At 34.7% G+C, this 24,259-nt stretch overlaps 1 protein-coding gene across 2 annotated transcripts; it reads left to right on the top strand.

Annotated features, from left to right (window-relative positions):
* The first annotated feature begins 222 nt into the window (after window positions 1–222).
* Window positions 223–22,847, top strand: LOC141397820 (histone H3.3A). Of its 2 annotated transcripts, none has more exons than XM_073974565.1 (3): window positions 223–374; window positions 17,989–18,285; window positions 19,798–22,847. In XM_073974565.1, exons 2-3 carry the CDS (start codon window positions 18,004–18,006, stop codon window positions 19,924–19,926), a joined length of 411 nt encoding a protein of 136 aa, XP_073830666.1. In that variant the 5' UTR covers window positions 223–374; window positions 17,989–18,003; the 3' UTR covers window positions 19,927–22,847. The 2 variants fall into 2 exon arrangements, with proteins under 2 accessions (XP_073830666.1, XP_073830667.1); XM_073974566.1 differs by having other exon boundaries at window positions 296–319.
* Window positions 22,848–24,259: the final 1,412 nt, after the last annotated feature.

Here is a 24,259-nt window from a genome sequence, read left to right as displayed (position 1 = left end):
GATGCCATATGACAGTGGCAAAAAGAAAACAAATTCAAATTTGTACAATTAACAATAATAATAACAAATATAAGAAAAAAATTCATTGAACATCTTTTACATAATTGGTGTTTAAATTTAAGTGAAAATCTATAGGAAAAATGGAAAATAGTATTGTTTTAAATTAAATATATAGGACAAAATGTGGCAACACTGTTACTTCCAACAATCTATTCATCGCACTCGTTTGTATGTGAATTCATTCATTGGTGGTTCATTAGAAAATCAGTCGTTGTTGTGAACGGACGCGCTTTCGTGCTAGTACAGAGCAAAGAAAAAGGTAAAAATCTTTTCAACAAAACAAAACTTCAACAAGAAAAAAAAACTAATTAAAGGTAAGTGAATTTCACAAGTGAAAAATCCCTAACAAGTGTTATTCAAATAAGAAAAATGAAATGAAAAAAAAGTTGTGAATTTTAAGAGGAAAAATTGGATGCATTTTGTTAGTGAAATTTTTTCTATGCGAATTTTCTTCCTACAGAAGTGGGGATCGTGAAATCTATTTTTTCTGGCCCAGACTATTTTGTGCTGCTACCATTTCTTTAGTCTGTGAAAAAAATCAAAATGGCGACTCTTCTCCAATGCAGAAAATACTGGAACACAACGACGATATATTCCTTTTCACAATAGTGCGCAATTAAAATAGTCAAAAGTATCCCTAAATTTATTTGCAAAAAAGTAAAAAACAAATCACTGCAATTTACATTTTAATTTTTGTGTAAGAAGAAATATTTAAACAATCAGATTAAATTAGAAAACGAAGAAGTAGCTACAAAGCACTAAAGTTCTGTAACTTCTGAAATGTGGTTTTGTGTATCTTTTTTTAATGGTCTCGGTCTGTATTGTCATCGTTGCTGTTGTTAGTCGATTTTTCTCATGCCGTCGCCAAACTGTTGTGTCGTCGTTCGTTTATGGTTCGTGACTCGAGTACTGTTTCAACTGCGAAATGTGTCGGTTTGTTTGTGTGTATTTTGAGGTAATGTTTTTTGGCGGTTCGTTATGGCTTTGCGTCTCTTGCCGCCCAATTCCTATTGTGTTTGGTTGTTAGTGGAGAATCCCTCAATAGATTTTTAGGTTGTGTTGTTGTTGCTGTAATGATGCATTGGAAACATGTTTTGCGCGCGAGAAAAACTCACGTTTTTATTTTGTGTGTGCTGTTTTCTTTCCACTTGGAATTGATGATAATTTATTATGACATCTTTAACACAGACACATTTTGGCATATTGATGATTACAATCTACTCGGAAAGAATTTGTGGACAACACACCAGCTGATTGGAAGAGGAAAATATCGATTTCTAGTAAACAAATAGACGAATAGGATACCTGTTTATTGGTTGGCACATTTTCTTTTGTTCGCTTTTTGAGGTCAATTGGATTTAGAAATAGCTTTGACAATATTCCTTTGAACGAACGGGAGAGGCTAAAAAGAACAATTCTGTTTAGTAAACACTTTCCGATTTTTTTTTTTTTTTTTTTTTTTTTGAAATTTTTTTCCAGTGGTAGATATTCTTAGGCTGATCATATGGGGATGTATAATTTTCTTGGGGGACGGACCCGGTTATTTGACCCGAAAGTCCGGGTACAAAACCCGTGCTGTACCCGGCTCTACTGAACCGATTCCTACAAGATGGGTATCGTTGGAAAGCTTATGGAAATACCTTTCCAACAAGACATACGATTTGCAGATGTTTAGAAGATATAACCCAAAAAACGATTTTTGGACCCGGATTTTTCCATAAAACCATCAAAAAGTCGAAAATTGGCCCATTATGGGCGCTCGCTTATAGGGATACGCAGTGAATTGCAATAATCGGTTTTTCGATTATTCGGTTTTCGTGAAAAACTTAAAGCGGGGTACACACGATCAGTTTTGACTGTCGATTTTTCGGAATCATCGATAACTGTCAAACAGTCCAGCAACCACGAAATATTTTGTGGTTGCCTGATGACTGACAAAAGTGAACGGCCACACTGGCAAGCAACCGATTATTTGAGCAAAACTGACAGTCAAAACTGATCGTGTGTACCCCACTTAAAACTCGATTTTCGGTTAGTCGATTATTTAAGAGTGTTGTAAAAGTCGACTTTCGATTAATCGTTAACCGCCGAAAACCGATTATAATCGACCATTTTCGTTGATGCGTACCGTCAATTATGCGGTTTTAGCACATCCTATAGTCAACTACGACTAATAGTCGACCACGACTAATAGCCGACTACGACTAATGGTTGAATACGAATATTAGTTGACTCCGTCTTCCGATAGTCGACTAAGAATAATCGATTATTCGGGTTTCGCACAGTCAATAGTCGACCACGACTTTTGGAAATTTTACGGTTAATAATCGATTAACCGAAATCGATTTTACGTATCCCTACTCGCTAATTGTATACCAGATTCTAGGTCCTTTCAAAAATTGTAAATTTTTCACTAAGTAGCCTTGCTTTAACAGGGGAATTTTCGCAATTTCGGAGGCCCATATCTCGGGAAGTATGGACTTCCGCAACAAATGTTGTATATATTTGTGATAAGGGTGACGAAGATGATCTACACGTGAAAAAATTTCATCCCGATCATAGCTTAGTCCCGGGCCACACTAATAGTAATTTCACTGAAATTATGACATGAAAGTAAAAGAAAATGGAAAATAAAATAGTCTGTTTGTTTCATACGAATATTGCAACAAAAAAAAAAAGCAGAACACATGAAAACGTGTACACTAGTTTCTAGAAATGATGTGTTTTCCAAAAAAAAAAATGTAAAGTTTCATGTAAAAATTTCATTGTAATTACTCTAGTGTGGACCGGGACTTAAACCCGACTTCTGCCGACTTTCTCCTACGGACAGGTGCAAATCTCGGGAACGGGAACAAAATTTTCTTTAAAATCATAATAATTGGTCACGTTTTAGAATAGCCTATATACATAGGGTAAGTGCACCAGTAGTCGGCACTTTAAGGATTCTCGTAACTTTAGCCGTATGTCATTCCGAGTGTAAATGTCCAATCAAATTGAATTTAAGTTGTTATGATTCGTTATTTTGTGTAGTTTTAGATTATATAAACAATTTTTTTGATTATTCCTGTTCAACATGCAAAAATTACAATTTTAGTGAAATACTGTTTTTTCACCAGTAGTCGGCACCATTACCCAATAGTCGGCATGATATGATCCAGTAGTCGGCATGTTATATTTAAATAAAGAAAACGTGCATACTTTATATTTTTCTTAAATATTTTAAAGAACAATAGCTTAAGCATTAGTTATTTATACATTTCTAGTTTATTATACTCATTTCTATTGATTTTACTTCAAAAAATAAGGAAATTTAAACATATTGTTTAAATAAATTATTTCGTACCAATAGTCGGCATCTATTACCCAGTTGTCGGCACCCCCAACGTACGTACTTCAAATCATGGCTAATATTGCTTAAAATCGCTAAAGTTCCTTTCAAATTGAAACAATTTTAAAGTATTTGTTTAGTATTTTTTTATAATTTTTAGCTAAAAGTAATCGATAAAAACCAATGTTTATAACCCCATGCCGACTTAAGGCAAATTTTATATTTTTTTGTCCCTAAAGTCGGCATCAGCAAAAATTGCACAATTATAAATATTTTTTACAAATTTCTTTTTCTAAAGTGTTCTTTTAACTGTTCTCTACCTATACAACAAAAATGTTGTGGAGAATTTCTTCATTTTGATATAATTACAGAGCTTATAAGGTTAACATCTCCACTATTTTTTTCTTAAGAAAAATTAATTTTCGGTTGTGGTGAAAACCCTTCACTGACAAAAACTTAAATTTCGATATAAAAATTGGTCCTAGCTCAATGAAACTTTATATAAAGTTAGCTGACAATATTGTTAAAGCATTTTTAAGATTATTTTCCTATTTTGTTTTTTTAATTTTCAGTTATTTGAGTTCAAATTCAAAAGGTGCCGACTACTGGTACATGCCGACATTAGGTGCACTTACCCTATATCCGTGCCGACAGATTTCATGTATTCAGAAATTTTTATCGACGTTTTCGGTTCGATTTTGGTATAATTTGGCATTATGGGTTCCCATGTGGCCATGAAACAGGTCCACATTTTGAAATAGCCCACATATAAAAGTAGCACTATATTGACCAAAGTTGGATGTAATTTGGCATTTATAGTTTCTAGTGGTCAAAAAACAGGCTTATACCCCGCAGTCAATAAACCTAAAATACCGGCGGTAGTCTTCGATAATCTCCTCCACTTCTTGTCACACACCTACATAAACCGGAAAGTACAAACCAGTAATACTCCTTCAGGCACTAGCTAGTTTCGTTCATAATTTTGCGTTTTAATTTTACCGATTTTTGTCGATAACTAAAAAATGAGTAAAGTACAGTACACATTGCGAGTTTTGAATGACGATTTTTTTGCTATTATCGATAACTGTCCAACCGTCCAGCAATCACAAAATATTTTGTGGTTGCATGATGAATGACAAAACTGAACGGCCACACTAGCAAGCAACAACAAAGCTCTCATTCAAAACTGACAATGTGTACCTTTAGAGAATCGCACCAAAGGATGCTTGTCAGTCAGACAATATGTCTTGCTGACTAGACAGTTCCTGCTGGCACCCTAACTGCCGTGTCGTCCCAGATGGAAGATCGACACATCCATCAGAACTTCAGGGGCTACCGTCAAGCCATCAAAGACGTCATTCCATCTGACGTCAATCGATTGTCGATTAAACAGGTGCCCTTCCGGCCTTTAGAGCCCTCACGATACTTCGCATTTGTTCAATTGTCCATTTAACCCAACAAAAATATTCGTTCCATAGATTTATTGTCAAGCCCAATTGAGGTGGTGCAGTTTTTCCGGCTGCCCGTATTCAACTCCATGCACACAAATAATTAACGTGTTTTTTCTCTTCTTTTCCATATACCGTTTTAATTATACATGAGCGGAACTATTACAACAACAAATTGTGGACATTCGTGTTTTGATTGTGAAAATTTGGATTGATTTTTGATGATTTGCATATTTGTCGGCAAACTTTGTTCAATAATTGTAATTGAGTCAGTCGACTTTACCACCTATTCGATTCGACACTTTTGGTGTGGGAAAGAAGACGAATCATTTTATCGCACCCTTTTTACACATAAATTTGTAAATGACCATGTTGATACTGGCTGAGTCTGACCTTCGAGAATCGAAAGAGAGGTCCACTTTGTAAAATTCCAGGTATGTTCTGGAATTCACGCTCTTCACCTCTCGACACAAGCTTGTTTCTGTCTGTAGAACTTTCAAATTTCTCAATGTTTGTTTTATGTGTCTTTATGTGTATACAAAAGTTGTTTGTAAAATGTTGAAGCATTCTAAAATTCTAATATCAGATTTAAAGAAAATACTTAAGACAACCATTTCAACGTATATGATAGGTGGTGCATGACAGCTTCTTTTATGTTTCTCTTTTGCCTTACATTTTACTGCAGTCAAAATGCACTCAAGCTTACTTACCTTCCCTTTTGGTATGTGAAGTGGTTGGGTGATGATTATGATAGCGGTGGTCAAGGTTGATATCTTTGATTCGCCTACATAAAAACAGTGATTTTTAGTGTAGATTTTTTATGAAGAATAAAACTAATCTTCAAGATATATCAGTTGGGGAAAAAAGAAAAACCATTTTCTATATAGGGCCAAAAACAATTCCTGATCGTCTCACCAATTTTATTTTTCTTTCTGTTCTGTAAAATGCGAATGGTGGGAATCACTGGAGATATTAAACCTGTTTTATTGGCATATTATTAGAAATGCAAACCTACCAATGCATATGGCATTAATTACAATTTGAAATATAAATAAACTAAGCTTGTTTATAATTTGTTATGTTCTGTATGTGTAGTTGAAGCAAATTTTTGAAAATGTAAACTTTGTTCCCCGGACTAAATAATACGCAATTTATATTTGAAGGTAATAATAAATTAAAAAAATACATTTTTTTATTCCGTAAAATTAAACCAAAAAATGTAGCATGTAAAAAGTGACAACAAAAACTTGAGAAATTACAGTCGAAAAATAGTAGATTCTTGCAGGTTTTAGAACTGAACAAGAGTACTTAAAGAAGCCTGTACCCATTACTGGATTCTAATATTATAAAAAATAGAATTGTTAAGTTGCTTAATATAAATTGGTTCGCAGTTTACATTTACACACTTCATTTACTAAGTGAAAGAAGATCTTTTCGAAAAGGTCTTTTCAGGTATTAAAATATAACCTAAATGCTAAGTAATGATACAAATCTGGCCGTACTCCAGAGACGTAACCAACACCAGACCCCTGAAGAAAACCCACGATTATTTAAATTAATTTAAAAATCCTTTCATTTCTGATATAATACACTTACGTCGGCGTTTTTTCCAATTCTTGAAACACTTTAACGCGCTTTTTTGTATATCAAACAGTATATCTTCCCAAAAATGAAAACACCAATGAAAGGAAAACGTTTTGCTACGATTGAGGAAATAAATGGGGTTATTTTAAACGATAATTCGCCGTGTTTTTTACACACTTCATTGACTAAGTGAAAGAAAATCTTTTCGAAACCCCCATTTATCTCCTCAATCGTAGCAAAACGTTTTCCTTTCATCGGTGTTTTCAGTTTTGGGAAGAAGAAAAAGACAGCAGGGCCAAGTCCAGTGAATACGGTGGTTGAGGATGACCAAGAACACACAAGCATCAATGTGTAAGCTACTGCGTTATCATAGTGCGAAATCCATGATTTGCCACATTTCTGTGCGTTTCTAACGAATTTCTTCGCGCAAACTTTAACTTCAAGGTACTATTCTTTATTGAGCAAAACTTTCACATTAAATCGAAATTGACGTCTTTTTCCGGTCTTGGCTCTTCTGGATGTTTGGAAAGTCATTTTTCTGCTTAATCTGCCTATGGGTCTATCTCCAGTTCTATGAATACGATTGGATGTAACCACAGATCTACCGAAGTTGGCTGAGTAGGCTTAACAGGGCATTTGGAAAGTGCAGAGCGTCGTGCGGGCCTGTGCCGCATACTGGGCAGATGTTTTGCACGGAGATGTCGATCGTTTCCCTATAGGAATTCAGACATCTGCAGCAGAGTCAAAACGGTTCTGCTTTGTCGGGGAAGCTGACGCTACTCAGCTGCGATTGATAGGGGATGTTCTTCACACACATTTTTCAGTTAATCTGGATCGTCGTTGACGATGTTCAACAGCTTGTGTTTGTTGTACGCTGTAAGTCGTAGTTTGTTTAAGGTCTATGCATTTCGTTTTGAAGGGCTTTTCTTTTTTAAAAACTAGCTGAATTAAAATGTACGCAAATTTCTGCGGAACGAAAAAGCCTGAATTAAGGGTTTTGTATTACTTAGGTGGTTTTTATTCTAAACAGAACGGCTTATGGAAGCCGATCTGATAGTGGATTACCAAACGCACCGATCTTCTACTTTACTTCTCCAACTGTACGGGTAGAGTGTATTTTTGTTTGTCGAGGGGGTTTTTTGCGATGCCGAGGTAAATAATCTCATTAGCTACTTACAATTTGTAGTTTTCGACGTCCACAGTTGGTCCGAGTCTACTTGACGTCTTCCGTGTTGATACCAAAAACTTGGTCTTATCGCCTTTTAATTTTTTTTTTTAAATTTGGCTGTTACGGCTCGAGCTATGACGTCGATAGTAACAAAATTTCTTTAATACGCCCGACAACACTTTATATGTCCCAATTTACATTAGGCGAGTTTACTTGCGGCAATTGTCAGTTTGTAGGTAAGAGAGGGTGCTGAGAGGCAAAGGGTTACCATATGCCTCACCTCTCTCTCCTACAAAGTGACAATTGCTGCAAGTAAACTCGCCCAATGTAAATTGGGACTATGCGATGGATAGGAAACTTATAATTCTATAGTTATCACATTGTGTTTCCAATCATTGGCTATGCATTCCTCCCGCCAAATTTTGCTAACCAACTGATGTTTCCTCTTTAACAGTATGTCCCTACCAGTCTTGAACAATTCGGCATCAGCTCCTACTGCCTTATTGCTCTTCAGTCCATTAACTGCTGTCCTCCATCTCTCTTTGGCTAGTTGGCTAAAACTCAATGCCGTCGTTTGGGATTGGGATATCTTCATCGTCGCCATTATTTGATACCAACAACTTGGTATCAGTATGCTATCTGGTTCTCTTCATCATCTTTACAGGAGAATGTGCCTGTACCATACGTTTCAGTCTGGTGTTTTACACTGGTAAAATTTTCGGACTTCATTCCGACCTCCTTAACTAGTTCACAACAGGTAATACTGACAATTATCGATAACTGGAATTTTTTGCTTATAATTTGTAGAATTAACGAAATTTGTCGGCAAGAGTTACCAACAAAAATAAAGTTGTCGCTAACCTTTACCGATACCGCATGGTTGTCAACTTTTCATAATTTATTATTTCATAATTTCATAATAAACCGACTCCGGGCAAAATTTTTTCAACGCTTTATAACATTAAATTTGGGACAAGAACATATTTTTAAAAAAATCTATTTATTTTAATAGAAAGGTATAACAAAATATATATGCAATTTATATATTATACTAAGTTAAAGGACAATTCACAGAATATTTACTATCCTCTGAAGTGTAGTCTATTCATCCCTATTTTGTTGATCCAATTGATTCGTTACATTTTTGTGAACAAAAGTAAAGTTCTATGACAATAGAATTAAGATTGGACCTTTAACTTCTTTCGTCAGAAGTCTTACTGGTCTTCTCACAAAGGTCTATTGGTATTCTCATCCTGTTTTTTATGAGAAGTCATCCTCGTCTTCTATTAAAGACATTGTGGTCTCTATGGAAATCTTACTGAATACCCTGCGACAAAAAATGGAAGTTAAGATGACATAATGATTTTTTTTTTTTTTTATTGACCCCCATCAATCATTAAGAAAATAGCTTAATATCTCTATTTTATTTGAAAACCGACAAACTTTCTAACTTTGCTATTTTTTAATGTAAAATTCGGAGAAACAGTATTGATATGTTCGAATGTATTCGAACGAATGTTTCTAATGAATATGTAAGGAAAAACTAACACATTAGCATATATAGGCCAACATATATGAAAAGGTTCAACATTTGTGCACATTTTATTCATTTTTAGTGGTCTAGGAATTCACTCTCGGAGTCGACCCGGAGTCGTGAAAAAACTCGTCTGGAGTCGAGCCAAAAATACCTCGACTCCGAAACCCTGCTTCAAACACACTGGAAGAGTGTCTTCCGTTTATGGAAACATGTTGACTTATTTCGGCTGCGTAATCGATCAGCCTCATTAATTTGTCGGATGTTACTTCCCAATTTTAGCATTAAAATCTCCTAAACAATCTTAATGACATGGCCTCGTAGAATATATCGTTGGTCTGTTCATCTTTCTCTTCGGTCGGGTCATGGACGCAGATGATATTGATGTTAAAGAACGTTGCTTTTATACGGATTGTGGCAATTCTTTCATCTACCGGATTGAGTCTGGAGACCAGGTTTTTAAGCATTATGTTTACCATAAAACCAGTGCGTATTCTTTTGTGCTCTTTACGTCCTGATTTCAATTCAATTCAATTTCAATTTATTTTCATAAATGGGAACCTAGCCCATAGGGCCAAGAGCGGTTCCAAAAGCTACAAAACATACACTACTCCAAAAGCTTAAAACTAACAATACATTACATTTAATAGTCTTAAAATTCATTAACAGGATGTAATTAAAGAAAATATGAAGATCTGTTTAGTAAATCAGCTAAGCAATATTAAAAATAAGGAACATAAACAATCATAACAAAAATTTGTACTAGTCGAAAAATTATTAATCTTCAAAACCACTCCGATTGAAATATTCAAATAACTTCCTTTTATAACAGATTAAGGAGCCACTGAATGTCTTAAGATCTTGCGGTAAACCATTGAACACACGGGCAACCCGTACCAAAAAGGATTTTTCCAAAAAAGGGGTCAAACGCGGTATATGAATTTGTTTATTCCTCTCCGATCTACTAAAAACAAATAACTCTAAAACAGAGGAAGGGGCTTTGATTTGTATCACCTTAAAGAAAAACAACATGCACCTAATATTCAGAAAAGCATCAAACGAACTACCAAGAAATTCTTCTACATACGAAGAAATATGATCACGACGTTTAAGCACGAAAACATAGCGCATGACCCTATTAAACAATAGCTTAAGTTTACGCAAAACGTAGCCACAACTTCCACCAACAACCTCAATACAATACAAAAAATGCGGCATTATCAATGCATGTACTACCTGTTTCCTAATTTTCTTAGGTAGGACAATATCCAAACAGTACAACTTTCTTAAAATAAAGTTTACCTTGGAAACTAAACAATTAACATGCAGATCAAACTCCAAACCACTATCAAGCAACAAACCAAGACACTTCATCGAGCTTACAACATCTATAGACTCCCTATAGATGGAAACATTTATAGAACTCTCTTGGAAGTTGCCAAAAAACATAGCCTTAGTCTTATTAGTATTTATTGAGAGCCCATTGTTGGACAACCACGTGACTAACATATTAACCCAGCAAAAATACTCATTACAAATTGGCCTACTTTCTCATTATTTTAACATGGGCATGTCATAGGGAGTAAGTACTTACTTTTTGGCCACTAAAAAGTAGATAAATAAGTAGTTACTCCCTGGTTACTTCAAGTCGTAACTACTTATTTAAGTACTTATTTATTTACTTTTAAGTGCCAAAAAAATAAGTACTTACTCCCTATGACATGCCCATGTTAAAATAATGAGAAAGTAGGCCAATTTGTAATGAGTATTTTTGCTGGGAATATTAAAATCAATAGAAGACTGCAAAACATACATAAAAACATATTCCCCTTTAAACAAAACCTGTATATCATCAGCAAAGGCAAATGACATACAATTTCTACTATTAATACAACCAAACAAATCATTAATATACATTATAAACAACAAAGGCCCAAGGACAGAACCTTGGGGCACACCACTACTCACAGGTAGGATACTCGAAACACAATTTTTACAACTCACATATTGCAACCTCCGGAACAAATACGAAAAGATAAGCTTACACGCTGAAGACGAAAAATTAAAAAAACGATGCAACTTCTTAATCAAAATGAAGTATTCCTTGGTATTCCAAATTAAAATGTTTTACTACGATTTCTGTTTATCTGTATCACATCTGTCTGAAGTCGTCAACTGTACCTTCGACCTCGATTTAGTATTATTCAATAGTTGTTGTTGTAGCATGAAACCTACGTAGCATAGGTTTGATGCTGGGTTGGCAGCCGCTGGCCGAAACACTATGGGTTCGGGTCAATCCGGTACGAATGTTGATCACATTCAAAAGTCTCATTTGTGCACCTATTATATTAGGTTTAAACTTTATGTTATGTATCTATTTATTTTCAATTCATACATTCGAATAAATTTCGCATTTAAAATAATTTATCCTTCTTTTGTTCTCTTGTTAGCATAAAAAGATTCTCATGTTTGTCACTTTTTTGTATCTTTCACACGCATGCCTCTTGACAAACGATTTCAAATACAACAACATTTTCATTTCCAAACCTATAGCAAAATGCATATCCGCTTTGATGCTGCGTCAAATAATATAATTCTAGGAAATGCCAAATGTTGCTACCCCTCTTGTTAAAAAGGTATCATGTATAGCACACGTCACGTATTGAGATTTTCCCCCCAACTTATTACTTGTAGTTGTTTCGTTAATGAAATTTAAAGCTCTTAAACAAAGTCGTTGAATTTATGCCGTAAATTGTATCGAAATCTGTTACTGTATTGAAAACTTTTCTTGTTTCCTGACAAAGTTTTAAATCATACGACATCGTCCTCCCACCTCAGATTTATTGTAATGTACACTTCATTCCCAATCCCATTAAATTATCAAGCCGATTATATCAAATTATATATAAAACATTTTCCGGCACGATAAACTTTAAAGCCACGTTAACGGCGATTAGTCAGAAGAAATTAGAATTTCCTATTGATTTTCGTTAATTTAAGGGTTAAAATTGTCAAACCGTTTTTCACTGAAAACAATATGTCGTTCCGTGATGTGTTATCCTGCCATAGTTTTCGTGCTAACAAGCGTAAAATATTAAAAGGATAAAAAGTTTTACTACTAATGATTTGAATGCCAATTATTTTCTATTTTTTTTAATACACTCATTTCCGACACTCGATTTGTTTTATGAGTTTGCGAGCATCCTCTCTCTTGTCTACCTACTCTGTTGGTATAAATTTGCGTTGTATTATGCATGCCCATTCTTCAATTTTTGGCGGAAATTTTTACTTCCAGACAATAATTGCTAAAATGGTGGAGGGTTGATTTCATTTTAATTGTTAACAGCAGGCGATGTGAGTTTCACGCTGTTTCTTCTTTAGCATTTTTCCTGTTTCAACTGTAGCAGCCGATACCCATCTAATGTTTAAAAAATAAATCTTAAAGAAATGGTGACATTTCCCTTTTGTATTCGGGATCAAGCATCATACATACTGCTGTGATGTGCCATTGACCTTAAATATATGTTGTGTGTATGTTTGTAATTTGGGGTACTTGATAAGAATTTAGGTAATTGTTTATTTTCCAAGTTGTTTTAGATTGTTATTTCAGGATGAAGTAGTACAGTAGTACAGCTCACAGATGATCATCATAAATGTACTATGGTCTTCGTCTTTTAGGAACATTCGATTTGCATCGATATAATTCGAAAATTTTTAAAAATCGAGTATTTTTTAAAACAATGGGAAAAGAGAATTTTTGACATACAAAATAAAAAGGTAAATTTTTACGATATTTGCCATTATCTCATTGGATTAGGTACGCTAGGTTAGGTTGTATGTAGGATGCACAGTAATCATTGTTATAGACAGCTACTCGACACCAGAGAGAAAGGAGAGTTAATGGAAAATGGAAGGGCGACAGGAAGAGGGAAGTGAATTGAAGCGACAAAGAAAGATGAAGAAAGATAAGTCGAACTTACGTGTGAATAAATTAAAAGAGATGGGATGTGGGAAATACTCCGCCCACAGTCATTTAAGACTCCTGCATGCAGTATCTGGGATGAATTTCTACGCCCTGATTACCACCCAAATTTACTTCTATATCTTACATTCAGGTCTGTCCTGATCGATTCTTGCGATCCGATTCTTTTCGATGTATTATACTGTACTTTATTTGCTTAATTTTTATCGTTTAAAAACACAAACCCTTAATAATAATGAGGTTGGCAAAAATGTTTGTAAAATTTTTCATTATTGGAGGAACGTTGTCCCAAGGGAAACCTTTTACGTGGGTAATAAATTCCTTACGAATGTTTATGATTGGGCTGATAAAGTGGCTTTGTTCTGGCCAGTATTATTCCCCTTTTTATCTCAAAACTTATTTCATAACTACTCACATAGTTTTTGGTTCCGAAGTGCAAACAAAGATGGGCTGTTGTAATCTGGATCTGAGTCTATCTCCAGTTCTAGGAAGGTGGCAGCTTCGATGGGTTTGCAACCATAAAGGTACCGGAGTTAGTTGAGTAGCTTTGGCAGGACAGTTGAATAAGTGCAGTGTGTTGTGCGGGCCAGTGCATTCTAGGTAGATGTTTTACACACGGGATTATCAATCCTTGGCATATAGCACCATCTCGAGCGTAGTTGAGCAAAAAGTACTCTGGTTTGTTGTGAAAGCTGACGCTCTTCGGCTACATGCTGACTAGAGGTTCTTTTTTATACCCTCAGCATTTATGCTAACGAGGGTATATACATTTTCATACGGGCAAAATGTGCCTCATCGAAATAATGGTTTTAGACCCCAAGTATGTTTGGACGAAATGTGTTTCAGAAAATTTGAAGTCGATTGAGCAATGTCCGTCCGTCTGTCTGGCTGGCTGGAGCGCACGATAACTCTCGAACGGATGAACCGATTGGGTTCAAAATTTGGCTTTCGTAATATTTTGCCCAAACTTAGTTTAAGTTCGAAGATGGGCTATATCGGTCCACTCCTTCCGGTACCTCCCCCACAAAAGTTCGAAAATGTTCGGAAAATGTGTGCGCACGATAACTCTTGAAGGGAGTAACCGATTTAGTCCATACTTTTCCCATCGTGAAATGTGCACCAGACTTAGATAAGGTTTCAATATGGACATAATCGGTCCACTCCTTCGAGTACCTCCCACACAAAATTTTGGTAAAGTTCAGTTTAGGGCCATCTCTCGAATCGCTTTGATTTTTGTTTTAGCAACTTGTACTCACTGCCCCCCATACGACGGTATAAGTTTCATTAGGGGCAAGTTCGTACTTCCTGAGAAAATAGCCCGAAAGTTGCAAAAAAAAACCTATGACAACGTGTGAGGTGGTTGTAACGCAAGATAACTCTCGAACGGGTCTGCCGATTCGGTCCAAAATTTGGCCTTAGTAATAATTTGTCCAAATATAGTTTAAGTTCGAAGAATGTTCGGAAAAATTGTGCGTACGATAGATAAGATAACTCTTGATGGGAGTGACAGATTTGGTCCATACTTTTCACATCCTAATATATCTACCAGATATAGATCAGGTTCAAATATGGACTATATTTGTCCATTCCATCCGGTACCTCCCACACAAAACTTCGGATAAGTGCACTTTAAGACCTGGTATGGAATCACTTCGATTTTTGTTGAAGCAACTTGCATTCGCTGCCTCAATTGCGATGGTAAAAGTTTTTTCAGGGGCAAGTCCATGCTTCTTGAGCAAACAGCCCGAAGAGTGTAAAAACTCCCTATGGTACCATATGTAGTGGCTGGAGATCCATTCTTTTTAGTATCTCCTCCACAAAACTTTTGATCTTGAATCCTAATCAACATTTTTGTCGGTTCAAACGCCCAAAATTTTTAAAACCCCCTAAATACATGGGTTTTTGGGAAAAAAAAATTGTTTCAAAATACACAGGCTGAGGGTATATCTCTGTCGGCAAAGCCGACTGATACTTTTTTACTTGTTTGTAACATGGACCTCTTTCCAGATCATGAAGATTCCTCCTGACATGCCTATATGGCGGGTCCTATCCACCATATGGCGGTTAGGACAGCTTTTCATGGTAACACCCGGTCAGGCACTTGTATGCCATTGTGTTGTTGTACTGGAAGAATTTGTCTTCTCTGTCCACTGAAGACATGAAGAGGCACCCTGTTGCAGTTCTAAGATCGTCATTCTGAAAAGTTTGAATATTTTCCTTCGCGTCGCACTTATATTTCTTGGATCCCATTAATTCCACATAAATCACCTAAAAGCGACATATCGCGTTATATGTGGCCAACAAGTTTTCTTTATCTGCATCCCAAGTACCGCAGACTGGGGACTTGTGGATCTTGTTCCTACATCTCAGCTTCTCGCAGATAACGTGCTGTAGAATTTGACCTCTTGAATCTTGGTCCGAATTTTGCTATTATCGACCATGACATTCAACTCAGTGCTCATCTCTACAGTCAGTGTGGTGAACAGGGTGGCCCTAGATTTAGTAGCGGGTAGTTGTATATTCCTCGCGTGGAAAAAGGTCGTCAAATAGGAGTTCAGCTTTTCACAATGACATCAGGAAAGGTACTTGACGCCAAGATCGTACAATCATCCGCATACATTACGATCTCAATGCCGTTTGGAGAGGGGGTGGGATACAGTACAGATAGATGTTAAACATTTCCGGAGATATAAATCGCCCCACCCTGGGGAACCTCCCTGCTTGACTAAACGGGGCTTGCACTTCTTGTTCCAACGTTTCAAACTTGACCGGAGGGTCGTCTGCTCAATGTTCTCAAACAGCGTGGAGTACTTAACATTACCAAAGGCTTTTGATAAGTCGAGCGCTACAAACCCATGCTGCTGATCGCCAACTGGATAGCTATTTCTGACGCTGGAGTGTAAATCCTAAAAACTTCGGGAACGATGTTGGTGGCTAGCGATATGTTGAGAACTTTAGTGAGATACACTCAACTCCTGGCTCATCCAGCAGTTTCAATATAACCATGGATATAGCGTTCCTGATGCCAGAGTTAAAGTTTATCTAATAAATTTACTTCTAACAGATTTCGGAAGAACTGACATAAACGTTACTTTTAATACTGTCTATAATCTATGATTATGGATTGTTTCTTTTCTCAGATTATTGCAATGTTACGATAGAAAACCATTTACTTCCCAGCAAAATAAATTGGAAGTAGTGCAATGTAGACTAGTTCTTTCACGGCATGTTTTTATGCAGTTCAAACGGAGTCGTGAAAAAGGCACTCCATTCCTCACATTTTAACCGCATTTGGATGCAATCCAAAGAATCACATCCATTCGTCACATTTTAACAACATCCGAAGGCAGTTCAACGGAGTCGTGAAAAAGGCACTCCAATTCCTCACAATTTAACAGTATCCGGATGCAGTGCAATCGGAGTCGTGAAAAAGGCACTCTGTTCACTACATTTTATTAGCAGTTGTTAGAGATCCCTACATGTACATAAATCAGTTTATACATCTCTACAGGCAGCGGAATAAAAGAGATAATCGCGTTAACATTTCCAAACATTTGTTAATACAAACTAAATAATATTTAATTTGTGAACATTTTTCCGGTAACTCACGAGAAGAAAATTTCCCAATGGAGTGCTGTTGGAGTACATGTCGAAATCTTAACTGGTGATGGGAAGACAATATCAAACCCATTTAGCAGTTGAAACAAAAGAAACAAAAACACTTAAGCTTGGATTAAATGAAGAGCGCAAGAAACACACATGTTTGCGATTGAATTCAATAGAGAATTTTCATAATTTGTGTTAATTTAATAAAGTTATTAATATTTTTGTTTTACACAAATAATAAATGCATTTTATTTTGTTATTCAAAACACGTGCTCTGGACTGCCTCCTATTCTACCCCAAAGGGTCAGTTAAAATGCAGTGCCAAAGGTTCAGTTAAAATGCAGTGCCAAAGGTTCAGTTAAAATGCAATGCCAAAGGGTCAGTTAAAATGCGGTGCAATGGAGTGCCTCTTTCCGGGGTCACTCCCTTGTAAAAATCATGAGTGAAAATGCATAATTTGATGCACTTCCAAATCACTTGTACATATCATTTAACTGCCTCTTTGGAGGCAAACTTTTCGCTGGGTTTGTTTAGGACAACATCTATTACTGCGAAAATCATTTTTGTTTGTAGTCAGCGTCGCATTTATGATAAACATTTTCCCGCCAAATTATACATCACGTAATGGCAGATTATATGTAGACATGTGTCATCAAGCACAATCCCCAATTTATATCGGAAATGTGTATGTTTTGTTCTACAACATTGTGCCTTCTTTAAGAAAACATCTGGCAGGGAGAAATGTCCAAATTTTCAATTTCAGGGAGAAGAGAGTACCTTAAGTGGTGGTAATCACTTTTTCTTATAACTTAGGTAGTTTTTTTTTTTTTTTGGAAAATGAAAACAATGCCCATTTATGTGGTTGTTGTATAATCTCAAGCAAAAAAGGTACAGCTGCAAAGTCTAACAAAAACAAGGTGGCATCTGATATCTATTCACTACTTCGTTATGTGTGTGTACCAACAAAGTGGTGTAGGTAATAATATAGCACCCTCTCTTTCTAACCTGTTGACTAAATGGTTAAAGATGCCGGCCATGGTAAACCCAATTTAGAAATTGGTAAAAATTCAAGTAACCTTTGAATCGACTAACCTCAACATCAGTTAGCTACAAGCATTCTAAGAGAACGTTACAAGAGACTTTATTTTGTAAAGTAAACATAGTTATTATTAAATTTTATTATTTTTAATTGTTGATAAATAAATAATAAAGTAAGGAAAATTTTAATCATTTGGGTAATGTAAAAATATTAATTTTTTCTTATCTTCTTTTTTGCAGTAATTAACTTTAAAGATGGCCCGTACCAAGCAGACAGCCCGTAAATCCACTGGTGGTAAAGCACCCCGTAAACAATTGGCTACCAAAGCCGCCCGTAAATCGGCCCCATCTACCGGTGGTGTCAAGAAACCCCATCGTTATCGTCCTGGTACCGTAGCTTTGCGTGAAATTCGTCGCTACCAGAAATCCACTGAATTGCTTATTCGCAAATTGCCATTCCAACGTTTGGTGCGTGAAATTGCCCAGGATTTCAAGACCGATTTGCGTTTCCAATCGGCTGCCATTGGTGCCCTTCAGGTTAGTAGAAAATTTAATATTTTTTTATTGTTGTCGTCTATTTAATTTTTATTTTTGAGTACATTTTTAGGGATAGAAAGAGTTGTTGTTTAGAGTTTTATTACTTTGAAATTAGACTATTCAAATCAAAGTCTTTGCAAACGCGGTAGATAGATGACATCTGTTTAACCCCGGTTTTTGTATTTGGAATAGGAGATGTTCGAAGCGATGTATTATTATTATCGCAGCAATTACAATTTGGTAACTTCTTGTCAATACGATATGGGAATCAACAAAGATTTCAAAGTTGTTTGTGATCTTTACTCCCTCTTCAAATATAGCTAATGCAGGGCTAATGATCCATGTGACAGTGATCACATAAAATTATTTCTCTACTTCTTTTCTTGTTTCGCCCGCTTGGATTAAACATTGTGCCGTCAATAAAGGTCACTTAAAGAATCAGTTTTTCTGTCAAACAATTCAAGTAAGCCCATTCGCATATTATACTCTGGCGTCACATAGCTTACCAATGGCCGTCCTATTGCTTTATAAGAGGTGAAAAAGGTTTTTCTGTCAGCACACCAAGTGCTGCCGGCCAGCGACTTGAGAACCGTGTTTCTACTTCTGATCCCGTCGCAAATTGCTCTCTGTGGCTTGCGCTGACGGTTCAAACATGCTGTCGAACGTTACACCCACATTCTTGGAGTACTTAGTGATCGGAATCAGTACACCATCAACCAATATGTTCAGGGGGAGCCTCATTTCAGCCGTCCATTTGGTGAACAGTGTGACAGTGGAAACTCAGCGGCGGATATTTTCATTTGCCTCAGACTATCACATATATCATAAAAAATAGAAATTACGTCTTTAGGGTGTGGAATTTTTGAAAGGTAGAGGTTAAACGGTTTCGGAGATATCACCCCGTTTCTCGCTACGGGTTTTGGACTTTTTATTTGTGAATTCTACAAACGGCTGGCGGCGTTCACACATATGGTTCATTATCCAACGTTTCAAACGCGATTGCAGGGAAGTCTTCTCTATATTCTCCAACATCGTAAGCCTTCGATAGGTCAAAAGCCACCAAAACTTTTCGGTGGCACGGCCTGCTCTGGTTCAGTCATCGACTTATATGTGTGGATATGGCGTGTATTGCTGTTTGTGGGCAACGTCTTCTCATCATGGGGAAGAGTAGTGCCTCTAGAATCTTTGCTACAGGTAGCGGGACCAACCTGCCAGCTTTCCAGACTTCTGCTACAATGTGGGTGGTTAAAGGTACATTGAGCACACTTGCTAAATACTCAAACTCAAATTTGTCAAAAACCAATTTAAAATCAGTTCAGTTTTAGGCAGATAGTCCTCTTAAAAAGGTCATAAATTTTGAGAATTTTGCTAAAAAATTGCATATGTTTGTTTTAAAAACTCCACGTGTTCTTGTGCCATCAAACTTGTAAAGCAAATTTTAATATTTTTTTCACTTATATTAATTGCTATTTAACTTTATTCTTTTCTTCATTTTTTCTCTCACAATTACAGGAAGCATCTGAAGCCTATTTGGTCGGTTTGTTTGAAGACACCAACTTGTGCGCCATTCATGCCAAGCGTGTAACCATTATGCCTAAGGATATCCAATTGGCTCGCCGTATCCGTGGTGAACGTGCTTAAGCATCTTTAGCAATAACAGCAGCTAATAATTATAATAATAACAACAACAAACAGAATGTTTACATTATTTTAATAAAAAATATCAATGCTAACAACAACAAACAGCAGCAAAAACATCAACAACCACAAAACAAAAACAAAAATTACATTTCTTTTATACATTTTAATTATTATCTCTCTCTTATATCTTATCATTTATATTAATTATATAAAAAAATATATGCAAAAATTACTATAAAATAATAATAATACAATACAAGACAACATGAAAAAAAACAAAAACCAACAATTTCTTTTTAATTTTTAGTCCAAATGCAGAATTCAAAAACAACAACAACCACCTGAGTTCTCTTTGGAAAACCAAACCTAGATTTAAGAAAAGTTCAAACCACAAATTGAAGCATAAGATATATATATACAACGGAATACACGGCTCTATGCAAGTATATAATAAGAATTATATAAAAAATCTAATTATTAATTAAAATATAAATACTAAGAAAAACCAACAACAATTATTATTAATCAATCTTATTCTATAAATATAAATGCAAAATATATATATTATATATAAAAACATAATTAACACTTAACAAGAATTATATATGTATGAAAAAAACTCTTAATGAAAAAATCGCCAATTGATTGATTTACAACAACATATATAAATATCTATATATATACATATATTTAGTAGCTATGTAAGATTTGATGATTATTACAAAAACTTTTTATACCGATTAATTGTGGATTTTGATCACCTCCATACCGCCAACTCTACCATCAATATGTATTGGAATGGTGTATCCATAATCTACTTTCTATGGCTAGTTTTGCAAAAAAAATATTCAAATAAAAAACCAACCAGAACAACCATAAAAACAAACTTAAACAACAGTGAATATCATTCGTATAATATTCTCTTTAGAAAGGGACAAGAGGGGGCCGATTTTCTTAACATAAACTCAAAATTAAAACCCCGAGAATACATCTAAATTGTACATTTTAACACCCAAGGGTCCTTTTGAACCTATTATAAAACTGAAGAGTCAAATGTTGAGGTTATAATTTTGAGGTTATACACTATTAACAGTTTAGAGGAATTCCAAATCGTATTATGAGTTTTTCTTAACAGTTCCAACAGTTTTAAAAGCCACTAGCAACGTTTCAAGAGCTTCTAAAGGTCACTAATATTTCAAAGCCAAATTCATTTATTGTGCCTCGCTAGGCTTCCTAAGCTTCATTTTTGATGCTCGAGAAAATCCTAACAAAACTTGAAACTATTAAAAAAAATGTTTAGCAAACCACCATAAACGTTGATATTAAAATTTCTTAGCAAGGGTCTAAATTGAATGACCCTTACAAATATCTCAAAAGTGTTCAACACGCCTTTCTAGGGAGCAACTTTATATTGGTTACTCTAGGAAAAAAAAAATAGTGGTGAACATTTTGTTCTCTCGAAAATGTTATTAAAACTTCATTCGGCATTCTTGTGGATAATTTTCTTTACGAAAAATTTATTCCTAGAAATATTTGAAATGACCCCTTCGACGATTATTAAAAAATTTGACAATTCAGTCTCACAGGCTTCGCCATTTCAATGATGATCCCTGGTTTTGATTCTTAGGAATCGAACTCTTTTTAGATTGTCTTTCTCTCTCTATTGAGAAAATATCGAATTATGTTCTGGATGCTTTGATTATCTTTTATGAACCATTATAAGATAACAAACAAATAACATCATCCAAGTAAGTCGCCCACAACATTGAATGGTTATCTCCAAATTAAAAGGGGAGTCCATAATCAACAACATAATCCATCTATACATTTATTCAACTTTTAAAGAGGGCTTACAGAACTTTATTTTTTAAATAGACAACATCTATAGTTTCTTTTAATAACTACCATAACAAACAACAAAAACTAATAGAAAAAATACTTTGTAAACGGAAGTTAAAAAATACACAACAACAATATATAAATATGATCTTAAAAAAAAAACAAAGAAAATAGTAATTTAAATATTAGCAAAAACACAAAAATGCATAATATGTATCAATGTTAGTTTCAATAAATGAATGTAGAGAATTCAAAAAAACATATACATACATTTTTAAGTAGTTCTGTATTTTCTAGTATAAGGTTCTGAATATATGACTACATTTATAACTAAGATAATTGACAACATGCGGAAGTTTTCATTGGGAAAAAGTTTACATTATCATAACGCTGAGTTAGGAAATTGGGATCAACACAATTTACAACCTAAACACGCACAATGACATCTTTGAGTTTAAAACCAAACCGCCAATTACTTTTGACTCTTAGAGTTATGTGATGTTGTGGAAGTTGTTATTGGATGTTCCCAAAACTATTTCACCGCCATTTAACATCTCCAATGATGTAAACGCCAATGTAAAACTTTGGATATATTTTTCATTAGTTGACAACAAAGCTAAATAAACATTTGAATATTTAAAAATACACAGATATTAAATCCATGTTTTTCATATTTTTTTATTATTTTTTCTCTTATATCTTACTAACAATTTGATTTTTGTATAACATTTTTATTATTATTACTAACACACATTTATCCAAATAATTTTATATATCACACACAATTTTATTAATTTTAAGAATTTTTTTGTAAACTTGTTTATTTTTTTTTTTTAATTTATATATTCATACATATATAATTTCTTTTTTCTTATATAAAAAATTTGATTTTTCTTATAACAAAACAATTGATTATATTATATATTCCAACAGAAGAAAGAAAATTTCGCAACACAAAAATTCCATCAAAAAAACACATAAAAACCTTGAAAAAAAAATAAAATGGAAACATGATAACGGCTATAAAAAAAAAACAAGAACAACAAAATCCTGGATCTTTCAGGTCCAGTCGAACAAACAAATTACTTGTGTTTTATTTTTTTTGGAATAAAAAAGGTATGTAAAGCATTAAAAGTAAACCGCACACGATCTAAAGGAATTCCGAGCTGCAACATGGTACCACGTACTAACTCAATCCTTGGGCCTAATTATCAGGCATGTCACAGAAACGAATTCCGATCGAAAGTGGAATTGATTCCGTATTTAGCTTCTTCAGAAAACGAAAAACGAAGAATTTTTCGGAATGAAACCACTTTTGATTTTGCAAACGGAATTGTATTTTTATTTTGTTTAAATCTGCCACTTTAAAACACTCTAAAAACACTTAGAAATAATTAAAATGTTGTTTCGATAACAAATTTACATTTAATTTCACATTTAAAATAAATAATTAAGTTTTTTGACTTCACAAAATCGATCGGAATCTAAAGAAGCTAAGACAAAAACGATCGAAATGAAATTTCGGAATTGCAACCATTCCGATCGGATTCTGAGACATGCCTGTATGTGAGTCGATTCGATCGTGAATTTACTCGTGAATAAGTTTTCGACACGAGAAAAAAACGGCATGATAAGACTCGATCGAAATCGTTGATCGAATGTTTCGAGAGTAACCGGTAATCGACTATGTGTTCTTCAGGGAATTTTATGAAGGTAGATGTCAAAAAAATGTGTTTATTTCAAAGCAAAAACTAAAAGACAAAATTATGGATGAAAAATGTAAATATTTGTGGAATTTTTTGAACAATACATTGAATAATAATTTCGGAATGAAGTTGTGCTAAGAAAATATGAAAATTAGTAATGTTTGCAAAATTGTTTTGACATTCTTGTTACAGTTTGCTAATACATCTACCTTAATAATTCTCTCTCAAAATAAATGAGAGAATTTGGTGGGTGTTTTGACATAGCATCTCTGAGAGAGTATTTCCTTTGGTAAACAACGGGGGATGAACTGTTTAAAATGCACTTTATTAAAACCTGTCCACATATAAAGTGAAGGCTATTAATATTAATGGCCTGTTTCTCTAAGACGATTCGAATTCAAATTCGTTCGAACTACGACCAATCTCCTATTGTTGTAGAATATTTTTGTTTGATTGAAAACAAACATAAATCAAATATTTTTCAAAAAAACAGAAGTTTGGTAGTAATTCGAACGAATTTCTGTTCGAATCGTCTTAGTGAAACAGGCCATAAATAATTTTTTGTTTTGCAGAAATTCATATTTTTTCAACTTGTATTTTAACGACTGCAAACACTAATTTTTGGTTAATGATTGCATGCATATGTATTTATTTTAATTCTAATTTTATCACAATTTCTCAAAACGACTGAAAAGGACTTTTCCCAATTTCTCTTGTTATTTTGTGTAAAGAATGCTCACAATTATTTACTAATATCATTTTTCCTCTATAAACCGTCAATAAACAAC

Source organism: Musca autumnalis, unplaced genomic scaffold (genome assembly GCF_047663935.1).
Source record: "Musca autumnalis isolate F117 unplaced genomic scaffold, ASM4766393v1 scaffold_3, whole genome shotgun sequence".
Taxonomy (NCBI): Eukaryota; Metazoa; Arthropoda; class Insecta; order Diptera; family Muscidae; genus Musca; species Musca autumnalis.
The sequence above is the reverse complement of the archived record's forward strand: the minus strand, read 5'-3'. Positions and strand labels throughout refer to the sequence as shown.

Coding starts and splice junctions, on each gene's coding strand:
- LOC141397820 (XM_073974565.1), top strand. CDS start 18,004: ATGGCCCGTACCAAGCAGACAGCCCGTAAATCCACTGGTGGTAAAGCA. Junction 18,286..19,797: donor CTGCCATTGGTGCCCTTCAG/GTTAGTAGAAAA, acceptor TCACAATTACAG/GAAGCATCTGAAGCCTATTT.